Genomic DNA, 12303 nt, shown 5'->3' on the forward strand with positions numbered 1-12303 from the left:
GACATGGTAAAATTAAGTAGTGTCTCCAAATGAGGACGCCGTGTCGCAAAGGGCTAAGCAACCAAAACTTTCTTTTCCTTTAAACAGCCGAAAATTGAACAAGTGCTGCGTCTGTGAAAACAGCCTTTTAAAAAGCTTAATGTGAACCGCTGGCTTGAAACAGTCATTTTTTTTTTCTTATAAACAATTAAAAAAAAGACGAAAAAAAACAGAAAACCGACCAGTAATGAAGTTCAAAATAGAGCGCGCTCCTCTGCCAGAGGCCGCGGCACTCTTGGCGCTCCTGTATTCGGGCACGGTCATGTGCATTCGATGGCAGACTGGGTTGATGCCACGCGGAACCATTCTCGGACTGGCTTCGTACAGGTTGCCCAACTGCCTTCCACTGGTGATGGCACGGTGGATGTTCTGCTTCTTGTAGTTGCTTTCCTTGTAGGCCTGTGGAGACCGCATTGTCCATTTCGTCACATTGCGATCAAAGAAACAGATACGTCATTACGCTCAGTTAAAACCTAAAGAAATATGCCAGCTCTGCCTAGGGAACCACAGCGCACCTGTCTTTCACCTACGAAAGACAATCTTGCTGGCTGCTTTCTGCTCAAATGGTAAATACTTTTTCTCAGCTAATGTGAATAGTACACATATTTGGGATTAAAGGTTCATCGTTAATATCTGAAACATCACATTTGGTTGATCAGCGATGTTAGAACCCCGGACAAAATTTACTGGGAGATTCAAATTTCTGACCAGAAACTAGCGACACCGACGTGGGTCTGTACGAGAAAGTCAGCTACCTGAAACAAACCAGAAGTGCTTGACATCACGAAAATGAGTAAGTGCTATTGGATGGAGCACTTATGCAAATTTTCCATGGGAGGGACAGTGAAGGCTATGGGCGGAGTTGACATTTTTCTTGTTTTCTTAAGTTGTAACCAAGTATAGAGAGGCGTAAAACACCCCTTGCGACATTTGCACAGCTGCTTTACGTGGACTGACGTGCAATACGTAAAAGTCTGTGACTTTCAGAATGCCACTCTAACAAAAAACAATCAATTCATCATAATCATCCTCATCAGCCCATTTGTACACTGCAGGACAAATCCTTCTCCTAGCGAACTTTTTGCCCCACGTCCTGTGCCTGAGTTTCCTAATTTTATCACACCACCTAGTTCCTTACCACCCTCAAATACAAACTTTAATTAAGGTATCAAGTGCTACAAATAAAGAAACACAGCTCTAACCCTGCGCAAGAACAGATATGTATAGGAATGGCCCACTGTATATTTTACACACTAGGTAATTACAGAAGCCTAATTCTTGATGTTCTGATAACATAACATTTAAACTAAATTACTCTTAATATTATCACTGTACTGGTTTACTCGAGAATTTGATTATTTGTAAATTATTGCACCTTAACTAGTACTGTCGCACTGACAGTATCGACAAACTCAACATGCAGTGATAACAATAACATAAAATCGGGTGCCGATGCACGACACACGTGGCACAAAATATGGAATTAGGCAGTGAGAAGAGACGATATAGTACTGCCAGAGAACACGGTAGAGTGCAATATGATGCACCAGGATTACCACATCCCATGCATCTGCCACATGCTCTCCCATTGTGTTCTATGGACATGTAGTTATAGAAACTGAAATACTTCATGACATCGAGCTCCAACTGTACTTCGAACATTTTCTATACAAGGTGTTTCGTGCAGGTTCTTCAAGGTCCTCAGTATGTCTACATTCATCATGAAGATAATTAAGGCCGACTGATTCACTGATACGAACAAGTATTGCTTCATCAAACTGCACAACACCTGTTCTTCCTTGCCCTCGGTCAGCAACACAACGATGCGTCCTTCACGCTTCCTTCCCGTACGACCCATGCGCTGCACCAGGCGGATTGGGCTCTTGGGTGCATCGAAGCAGACAATCAGGTCGATCTCGCCAATGTCCAGGCCTTCCTCTCCAACGCACGTCGACACCAGGACGTTGTAGCCGCCCTCACGAAACTTTTTCACAACCTGAAAAGCGGGATAAACGTTCGCACTTTTACGGGACGGAGCGCACCGGTTCAGTCTGAGCTGCTTCTACACACTGAAGCGATGTAAAGAATAGGTGAGGAGCAGTATAACAATAAAATATAATTAAAGTCTCGGTGTTTACATGCAAAAAACACAACATTATGAGGCAAGCCGTAGTGGGGTACTCCGAATTACATTCCAATATGTGGAATTCTTTAACATGTGCAATGCTCACAGATTGAAACATAACAATTTATGGCTAAGTGATGCCCGCACTTTCCACTGTCTTCAGTTCGTGTCTTATCATAATTTCAGTTCGAGCATTTACATAAACACCAATATTAGCTTTAGCGGACAGATTTGTAGCGATACGAGGCGTTTATCTCTAGCAACTGTGCATACCAGTCGTTATGCTAAAAGTTTTGATGTTGCGTTTCAATCTGTGAGCACTGTACCCAAATCCATCACAAAAGAAGGTAGGCCCAGCAAACAGACGCACAAGATAAGAGAACGACACAACATATCTCTAGTGTCCATGTTTGCACGCCTTGCCTTTTATTATGATGAAGCCTAACAAACTAGTTCAGCTTTCAGTTGTGCCTAAATCAAAGTCTGCAGGTGTTTCTGCATTTCAACCCAATCAAAATGCAGCTGCTGTGGCTGGGAATTGAACCCGTGCCCTCACAGGGGCGCAATACTGCGGCAACTAAGCCACCATGGTGGGTGGTGCAGTACAGCAGTGGTTCCATTCTAAGATCCTAATTGAACGATTCATTCTTAAAGGGACACTAGACGAAAAATGATTTTTCTCATATTAGTAAATTACTATTTCACTCTTCCAAAATCACCACGCCTGCCACAAGAAGATTCTTGGTAAGCAAGAACATGCGAAAAAAGAAAATGCGGGCGGCGCCACCTTGAAATTCCCACACCAAACGTCATGACGTCATAGATTTTGATAGCATCTGCTAGGTCCTACGTAGTTCCTAGTCAGTAAAAATGTACACTGTCCTCAGTAAAAAGTACACTGTCAGTAATCAGTAAAAAAGTACAATGTCCTCTGAGGGGGCCACAGACTTAACATATTAAGTTTCAGAAAATTTCGTTTAGCCAATGTCACAAAAATACGAAAAATATACTTTGAAGTCCATGACGTCACACACAGAGGTTTCAACGCAAGATTTAAAAATGAATTTCTGACCATGATTTTCTCCTTTATTAATAAACCTATGATGGTGAAATTAACGACACTAGAGTTCTCAGAGAACGCAATTTATCAATCTAAACTGATTCCTTGTTTCTCTTCAATGTCTCTTTACATTAACGGGAGCAACGACTGCGATATTCAAGTGCATGGGGTTTTCATTTTGGCCCGAGAGCCGAAGAAGTTTTTGTCTCGTACCAGGAGCTGCTCCTTTTGGCTGAAGCCCTTGGCCGCACCAGCTCTCTGGCCCACAAAGTTCATGGCCTTGACCAGCGGCTGGTGGCGGTTCAGTTGCACCGTGATCTCTTTCACGCTGTCCCGGTACTGGGAGAAGACCATCACACGGGTGCCTCCCTCTGGCAAAGACATCGGAACAAACAGTGCTTCAAAGGTGTTCGATCCGTTCTAAAAGGCCAATTCTTCATGAATTGCATATTCTTGCACTGTTCACGTTTATGTGCCTAACTTTCCGTTTCTTGTAACGCCAAAATGGCATGACTGGTACTTATAAAGAAAAAAGAATCGGCCAGTTCCACGCAGTGAAAACCATTGCACAGCAAAGCTGTAAGTGTGCGAGTGTATGTGAGGGTAGACTAATGGCCCCTGTCACACAGCTCTTGTAATGTGATTTGTAGTAAATGTGCTTAGTAGGCTAGTGCGAATATTCAAGCAGTTCGAATATTCGACCGAATATTACAGTATTCGAATTTGCTTTGAAACTAATTTAAATTATTCTAAATTTTGAAGCATTCGAAATGAAGAAATAGGCAAACTAATTTAAATTATTCTAAATTTTGAAGCATTCGAAATGAAGAAATAGGCACGTAAAGGTGTTTTCACTGCAGTGGACGGGTGCTATGCCGTGAATGCACCCCTCCAGGAAAAATGTGCACTGCCACAAAGCCCCACTTCAAGGTTAAGTGAGCAAATTACCTTCACATTGATTTATCATTTTTTAAGTTTAAAAGCTCATTATACCGGCTTATATGCTCTAAGTATAGTAAATTTTAAAACGTAATGTATTTTACAGGTTATCGCTCGCATTCTATCGAAAGTCAAATCCTAATACTATTCAAGGTTGCTTCCACTCTCTTTGAAACAAAAAGAATGACATTTGCACATGCCTTGCTTCAATTTTAAAAAATATTGTGCAGGTTAGTTGGGCCATGACAAATATGACCATTTTAATTTATAATACGTGATATATACTATTCGAATTCGATTAAAATTATTCGACCAAATCACTATTGGCTTCGAACCTGAAATTTACTATTCGCACAAACCTAGTGCTCAGGTGTTAATGCCATTTTTGTCGCTGCTACACAAGCACAGAGAATGACATTCGCAGCTAGTGGCATTCGCCCATTGAATGAGTTTTCCAAATTCATGCTTGTGCGACACGTGTAATCTCGACAACAGGGCTCAGCAAAAAAATTATGAAATCGATAACTTGAAGCAAGATGTAATCGGAGTTGAGATTCTTATTAATGGCTCTTGCTAACTTTCTGATAATTTTTGACGTACAGCCCAATTCATGCAAGTACATTCTTATTCCCAGACTACAATATAACGTCAATGCCTTCTGTCGGCCACGTCTAGAGCGCTTTTCTGTTCTTTCTTAATTTTTGAATTCCTCCATGTTATCTTAGTGAAGTAGTGCCGCAGTAGCAAGCAATGTCTATCTGCCAGTCATGGAATGAACTCTGCAGTTTCGTCAGCGAAGAACAATAACAAGCAAAAAGCGCAGTGTACTGACGACAAACGTCGACACCACTTGCGAATGCCATTTTACATACCCGTGTAGACCAGAAATGCAACGGTGCAATGACATTCAGTAGGAACCTGATTTACTGCGAATGACATTACATGTATCGTGTGACACTCACTTTAAGACAGCTTGAGCATCATCGTCATCACCGTTTCGCGTCACGATCATAATAATTTAAAGCATCACCATCAGAATGCTGAGCATCATCATCACTTCATTTTATTTATTTATTTATTAACATCTCCCTCTGGTCACGCAGGCTCAACTTAGAACAGCTCTGTTGTTAAAGAAATTAATGAGTGAACAAATCTGAAGGCAAAAGCAACTGGTCATGTTCAAGGACAGTAAAGCACATTTTACAAACGACCATTATGAACATGGGTGGTAAGATTGGCGAATTCCCATCTCACAGGACACACTGGAACATACCATTGCCTGCAAACTTCCTGAAATGCTCCAAGATTATTTCCTCAAGCTTTGCCAGCTTGGGATGACCCACAACATGTGGTGCTTGGCTTTCGGTGTCGGAAAGAGTGTTCTGTAAGAAAGTATTTGAAAGATGGCAGTAGCTGTTAGAAAGAGAGCTGGGATAAGATAAAAGGCAGGGATGTTAATTGCAAAAGAGTCTCGTTTGCTGCCCTTTACAAAGAGTGGGCAAAATACGGACAAAAATATATACAAGGCATCTTTTTTTTTTTTAAAGACAATACTGATTTTTTATTACAACGTTATGACTCGAGCGTCCGACACCTTCACACATGAACTCCTTGTCGGCATGCTTTGCCGCAGAAAAAAATTGCACCGAAAACACTAAATAGCGAACACTCGTTAATTGACTTCTTAACCCTTTGTAGTCTGTTGTCGGCCCCTGTCCGACAACTCAACACTGCTGCAGAGGTCCATAGTCGGGCACTACTGGACAAGTTCTTTCGCAGCTGATTCACGTGCACATTTTCTCCTTACATTATGTGCCATCTGTAAAAGAGTAAGTAGACTTCTCTTACTTGAGCTTGGAGTCTTCTAGTTTTGGACAAGAACGTACAGAAGGCGGGTCCAGGTTTTGAACAGCAAAGAGTTAATTACAAACTTGAGGGCAGGTGTAGTTGTATGCTGTCATGATTTATGGCATATCCATCTTTTAAAAATCACAAAAACAGCACATAATTTGGGATATTCAATGTGCAACTTAAATGGTGATATCAAAACCAAGCATGGTGGGCACACACAAAAGTAGCCGCCCTGTTACATTAGACCGGAACTACCCAGCGTAATAGACAGGGTGGGTTGAGAGGCTTAGAGCCACAATGCAATGTCAGAAATGTACACATACGTCGTGGCCATAATTATCAAGTCGTTAAAAGCATTTTACAAGCTCGTGACGATCATTAGACAAAAGGATAACATCACCTCGTACAACGAGGATGCCGCGGCTGCGGCGGTCGGATGGAGGGTGTCATTGGCCGAGGCCTCGGAGACCCCCAGGCGCTGTTCCAGATGCTTGTAGAGGTCTTCGAAGTCGCCGTTGTGCATCAGCTCGTAGCGGACACGTGGCTGACTCTTCTCGCCATCCACTATGCCTGCACATTACGCAGGAGCACTTTCGCATGAAGCACGGCAAAGGCTCAGTGCGCTAGAACAGTGAGGTGGGATAACTTCTACAAGGAGCTCTCTGGTTGTCACCATAATGAAACTTTGAACTCGGAAGTGCATGCAATTGATCTGCCATATTTAAATGGAAAATGGCTACCGTAAAATCCTGAGCAAGTGGTCTAGTGGTTATGGTGCTTGACTGCAGACCCGAAGGTTGTGCGATATATTCCTGGTCACGGCGGCCGCATTTCGATGGAGGCGAAATACTAGATGCCTGTGTACTTGGATTTAAGTACCCGTTAAAGAACATCAGATGATCAAAATCTATAGAGCCCTCCACTTCGGTGCCCCTCATAATCATATCACGGTTTTGGGTCATAAAACCCCAACTATTATGTATTAACAACTGTCCCATTTAATATTTGTCGTAACTGTTGACACTGAGACGCATCTCCTGTCAAAGTGTGCTCACCCTTGAGGAAGTAGAAGAATGGCTGCATGCCATGTGCCAGCAGTAGCTCGTACGCATGGTACAGGCTGATGAGCAGGGAGAAGTACCCCTGCAGCTGCCCCACTTCGCGGGAGCTCAGTCGACTGGGTGGGTTCTGCTGGAAGCCCTCCTTGAGCAGCAGCATGCGGTACTTCCCCAAGGACTCAGGGTTCACCCGGGGTATGGCACCGCTCCTGTCCAGTCGGTCGAGGTACATGCGGATCACCTGCAGAAAATCGCCAGCTGTGGTAACCCTGTTTGTTACAATGTTCCATCCTATTTAAGTCAACAGACCCTTTCCGTAATTTGCAATTGCACTTCTCCGCATTGCATGTTGACCCAACTACTATACTTACTTGCATGATGATTGCACTCATGTAATGACCACACCCCTGAATTCCGTCATCAAAAGTCTTTTTTTTTTTCCGTGTAGTGACCGCACCTTGACCTTACTGCCGCAAGAGCGCGGTGGCACCTTGCCTTGTACTGTTTTGCCAAGAATGTGTTATATAAAAATGAAATGTCTGTCATCGATTCATGCGCGTAGTGCATGAATCGGGTCAGAACTGTCTTTATCACTCTTTCTTTTCAATGTTTCCTGCTTTTCGATGCAGCCACTGTATGCAAGGAGTGTGGGATTGGAAAGACGATAACGTGGGGTTTACAACCATGCCAGGATTGCGATGCTTGGCAGTGGGAAAATGAGAGATGCCTCCGGAATCCTGGTTTTTGTGTGATTTCAAGCCTCCTTCAAATCGTCCGTGCCAATTAAATTACTTGTTTGGGCACAGTGTGGTTTCAGCTAAATCGTTTTGACATAGTGAAGATAAATGGCGGCGTATATAGAGGCATTGAAGCTCCCCAAAGTGGTAGGTTCTTGGTCTCCTCCCCACCTATCTTTTGCGATTTTCGCATGCTATCCATGGAGCAATTCGCGCAAAGCTAAGTGAACGTGTGCCTTTAATGCAAAAATAGGCCTACTTCAGCCTGACTTTTTGTTCTGCGTACGGTAGCTGTCGTAAAAATTTCATGCTGAAACTCCTGTCATGCTTCAAACGAAGACAAACTTCTAGCTGCACTTGGCGAGACTCGCCTATTCCGCATGTTTGTGTCACGAGAACCGAGCCTATGTTTTCCACGTCACGGTACAAGAAAGCTGCACTTGCACACACACTTCGTCAACATGGCTACGCTTCCATTAGTTCGGCAAACTGAATCACAGGAAAGCTAGCTTTACAATTATGTAGAGGGTCTACTGTACTTGAGTATATACGTAGCAGGCAACACTGCAAAGCTTACAGAGGCTTCCCTCGGTGCTTGCATTAGCGGCACAAGTAAGTAGACTGTGCCTCATATTAAGAAATGGTACACTAGGTGCGCATTGTGTATAATTCAATGTAACATTAAATCTCACGCTTTTATGTTGACGTACAAACATTAAGTCCTGTACATTTATGTAGAGGTAAGTTCAGGGGACAACAAGTAGGTGCTGTATTGAGCTGTGTAGTGTTGACTGCAACACTTGCTTCCACGGAAAAAATTGGGCTTGTAGATGTGAACACAAGACAAGGGAAACACACAACACATGCCCTCCTGTATCCCTTCTTTAGCGGCTGTGTCTGTGCACCTAACTTTTCGTACACTGAATCCCTACCAAATAGCTCAACGTTCTGTCATTGATGCCCCTGCCTGTCGTAATGTATAATGCAATGCATGTGGTAGGTACGTAATTGCCTTGGGAACGCTAGGTCTCAGGATTGTATGTTTTGCAATTGTCATTTAGCTGCCTCCCTTTTTTTCATGTGGTGCAAATCAAAGCCTTAGGAAGTTGAAATGGCTCCAGCCCCAGTTTGAAGACAGCCCAACGTTTCGGGACCGTTTCGGTCCCTTCCTCAATGGGTGACTGCGTTGATCATGGAAGCATCGCAGTGTCTTGTTCTCTCCCCCGGGCTTCGCCTTTCCCTTTCACGTTTCGGAGGCCGTGAATTTATATTGGGGGCATTGTTCCTAGCGAGCGGTTCCCGTTTGGAGGTGTATGCTGAAAGTGCCAAGACTCGAGCAAGAGCCTCCTTCCCAGAATCCTTTCTGTTTCTAGAACAGAAGCGCCGTCAAAGTCGATTTTATGGTCGTGCTTCTCACATTGCTCTGCAAGAGCACTGCGTTGCGCTTCCATCTTCCTGACGTCGTTCTTGTGTTGGTGTATTCTCTCCGGGAAACACTTGCTCTCACCTATGTAGCTGCCTGAACACTCAGAACACGACACCTTGTAGACTACGCCTTGGTGTTGCTCCTCAGATGGTCGGTCCTTCGGCCTCGGTAGCAAGCGGGCGAGCGTCGATTCCAGTTTGCGAATTACCGTGACCCCCGCTTTTCCAAGGACCTTGGAGAGTTGTGCACTGATGCCTGGCACATATGGGATGACGACGCGCTTGGCTGGCTCTTCGATTCTGTTGTAGCCAGCGGGGTGGCCAGGGAGGGAGGGAGGAGGGTCGCGTAGTGTGTCTTTCGCTGCCTCTCCGCGGTACGGTGGCTGCCCTCTCTATAGACGGCGTGACACCTGGCGGATGAACGCCTAAATCTTCTACCCAGCTAGACAGATTTCTGTTGAAATGTTTACATTTAAATTAAAGGCTGCATGTTTCAGATGTGGTAATGGCTTTCTCCCTATTTCGGACGCCCTAAGTTTATGCCTCAGTGACACGACGTGAAAAAAATGAACTTGCATCACAGACAAACATTTGCAGGCGGCTGTACTCACACTTGCGCCCGCCAAAAGACCGGCCAAGCAGGAAAGTGGCACCTCTCACTCACCCCTAGAAACTTGTTCTTGAGTTCGCCGATTTCCTCGCCAAGTGGCACCACTACTTTCTCGATCGTCCTCTTCTGCGTAAACGCCTGGATGTCGAGAGAGTCCTCTGTCCTCAGCTCCACGTGGGAGATCATCAGGTTTGCAAGGACATTGCGAACAGCCTGTACAAGATGAAGCAAAGTGAGTTGCCTTAAAGAAAGTCTGTCTTCAATGAAAAAGCAAAATGGGCTCTCAAGACAACATAAGGCCATGAAAGTACTGTGATTCCTAACATATAACCTGCAACCCGAACAACAAACTGGAAAACTAAAAATTGAAAAAAATCCCCAGATATTTCTGTGAACCCGCTCTCCTTGCATTAGCATGAAGTAGTGCCGTGAAGCCGACTTGTGCACAGAAATTCGCGTTTCACCCGCACCCTGGCTTCAGTTCCAAATTTTCTGTATACTAGTGCGGGTTATATGCGAAAAAATACGGTAGTGTCAGTTGAAACTGAGCACAAATACCTACTTGTCCTGTGCCTTTATTGCAAAATTATACGTAAAAAACAAGTTTTGTTCGCCATTTTGGCATCGGATGATCGTCTCATACTTGAACACCAAATTTCGAAGAGGTATAAGTGTTCAGTTGTTTTAGTATATGGTGAAAAAACGAAAAAGTGTTATATCATGACCAGATATTTTTCACATACAGTATTTTGTTGCCACTAAATTGCTTGTTATTAGTACACTTAAATTCATATCTCATTAAATATTTCACATTGTGCAATATCATAGGGCGTCATATCCTTGTAGCCAGAAGACATGACTCATTACATGAGAAACTTGTGAAACCTGAGTGTACAAGCAGAACACCAAGTGTAATTATTATTTGTGCATTCCTTGAATAATCATCATTACCATTCAAGCACAGCTTCCTGCTTCAGAATTCTGTGGTTACATTAAGTTAGAGACTTAATATGTATAAGTTACAGAAAATGGCTTGAAAGAAAGAGCGAAATCTAACCGAACGTAAAATTCAATTTTCGTGGTAAGCAGTTCACTTTCATAGCAGAGTGGTCAAGGTCACACTTGAAAATTCAGAACTGTGGTCTCACAAAGAAATGCAGTGTACAAAAACAACCGCTTCTATGTGGCATCACATATTCAGCCACAGACCCCCCCCCTTCAATTTTTTTTCCGTTCACCAAAAATCACATCAACTGACATACAGTTTATGCAAACAAACTACTTGTAATGTAGGTCGTGGGATCAAATCTCGGCCAAATTTCAATGGAGGCAGAATGCTTGAGACCTGTCTACTTAGGTTTAGGTGCACGTTAAAGAACACCAAATGGTCAAAATTTCTGGAGCTTTTCACTACGGCATCCCTCATACTAATCATATCGTGGTTTTGGGATGTAAAACCCCAACAACTATTAAATTACTACCTGTAACACGTGAACTCACCTTTACGTCTGTTCCTGGTGTGGCACTTAAAGCAAGAATCCTAAATTGGTTGTTGTCCTTAAGAATTTCCTTCACAACCTGCAAGAACATCAAGCGCAAATGCTAGCTGAAGTTTCTGCTGCAACAACACAGGCTCTCACTTTAGATAAACCAACATTTACAAGACCGAAAAATTGTCACAGTAATGTGGTGCCTTGTAAGATGCTACGGTGCTGCTTGATCAAAATACATGCAGCAGTGACTTTTGCATCATCCTCGAAGATTCTGCGCACTCAGAAACAAACTGGGCTACAAAAGCCAACGACAATGACAGTGCACCATGGTTAGCACTGTTTCGTTTGCTTGTCTGAAAGATGTACCAATTAGTTCATATCTGGCAGCTTATTCTTTTGTACCCTCCTTGCAGTACATTCACAAAGATTGCACAAGCTTGTGTAAGCATCCTTCCAAATATTCACATGGAATGTGTAACACAGAAGTGTTTTAATGTACCCAAGTTCAATTTACCTGGTAAACAGCACCACATTATTCGTGCCACTGTAGTGAAGACCTACATATGGTTTTACATGTGCCAAACATACAGTTGCAAATCTTATCAGGCTACTACGGCTAGAAAACAGGCTGGTTATGATTTTTTTAACTACGGGAAGTCTCTTTCTTTTTTTTGTTTTCAAATAAAGGAAAGGCATGTCATGCCACCAGACAAATATGCATTGTGTAACCTATGGCAAAACCTGTTTGTAAGGTCATTATTACTTGCAGGGTGAGAGCACGCAAAATCAATGGGAAAATTTGAAAGCCACTAAGGTAATGTGTTTGTAAATGGCGAGAAGGTTTGTAGATATCAATGCTTGAAAGTATGGTAGTTGTAAAGGCTGTCCACAGTGGCTTTAAAAACTTGTAATGTTAAAATCTTGTGAAACTTTAAATGCGCCAAAAGTCTTGAGGGTCAGACACGT

At 43.2% G+C, this 12303-nt stretch overlaps 1 protein-coding gene across 1 annotated transcript in view; it reads right to left on the reverse strand.

The window, feature by feature from the left end:
- The window catches only part of LOC119374394 (Fanconi anemia group M protein), a 51304-nt gene that overhangs the window by 36299 nt on the left and 2702 nt on the right, over window positions 1-12303 (reverse strand). Inside the window, exons 3-10 of the mRNA XM_037644481.2 lie at window positions 11345-11422; window positions 9899-10057; window positions 7070-7313; window positions 6415-6584; window positions 5437-5545; window positions 3438-3595; window positions 1829-2035; window positions 222-438 (exon numbers count right to left, since the gene is read on the reverse strand). Of these exons, the coding sequence (XP_037500409.1) occupies window positions 222-438; window positions 1829-2035; window positions 3438-3595; window positions 5437-5545; window positions 6415-6584; window positions 7070-7313; window positions 9899-10057; window positions 11345-11422 (1342 nt within the window). The remainder of the gene's footprint in view (window positions 1-221; window positions 439-1828; window positions 2036-3437; window positions 3596-5436; window positions 5546-6414; window positions 6585-7069; window positions 7314-9898; window positions 10058-11344; window positions 11423-12303) is intronic.

This window comes from Rhipicephalus sanguineus, chromosome 11, assembly GCF_013339695.2.
Source record: "Rhipicephalus sanguineus isolate Rsan-2018 chromosome 11, BIME_Rsan_1.4, whole genome shotgun sequence".
Lineage (NCBI taxonomy): Eukaryota > Metazoa > Arthropoda > Arachnida > Ixodida > Ixodidae > Rhipicephalus > Rhipicephalus sanguineus.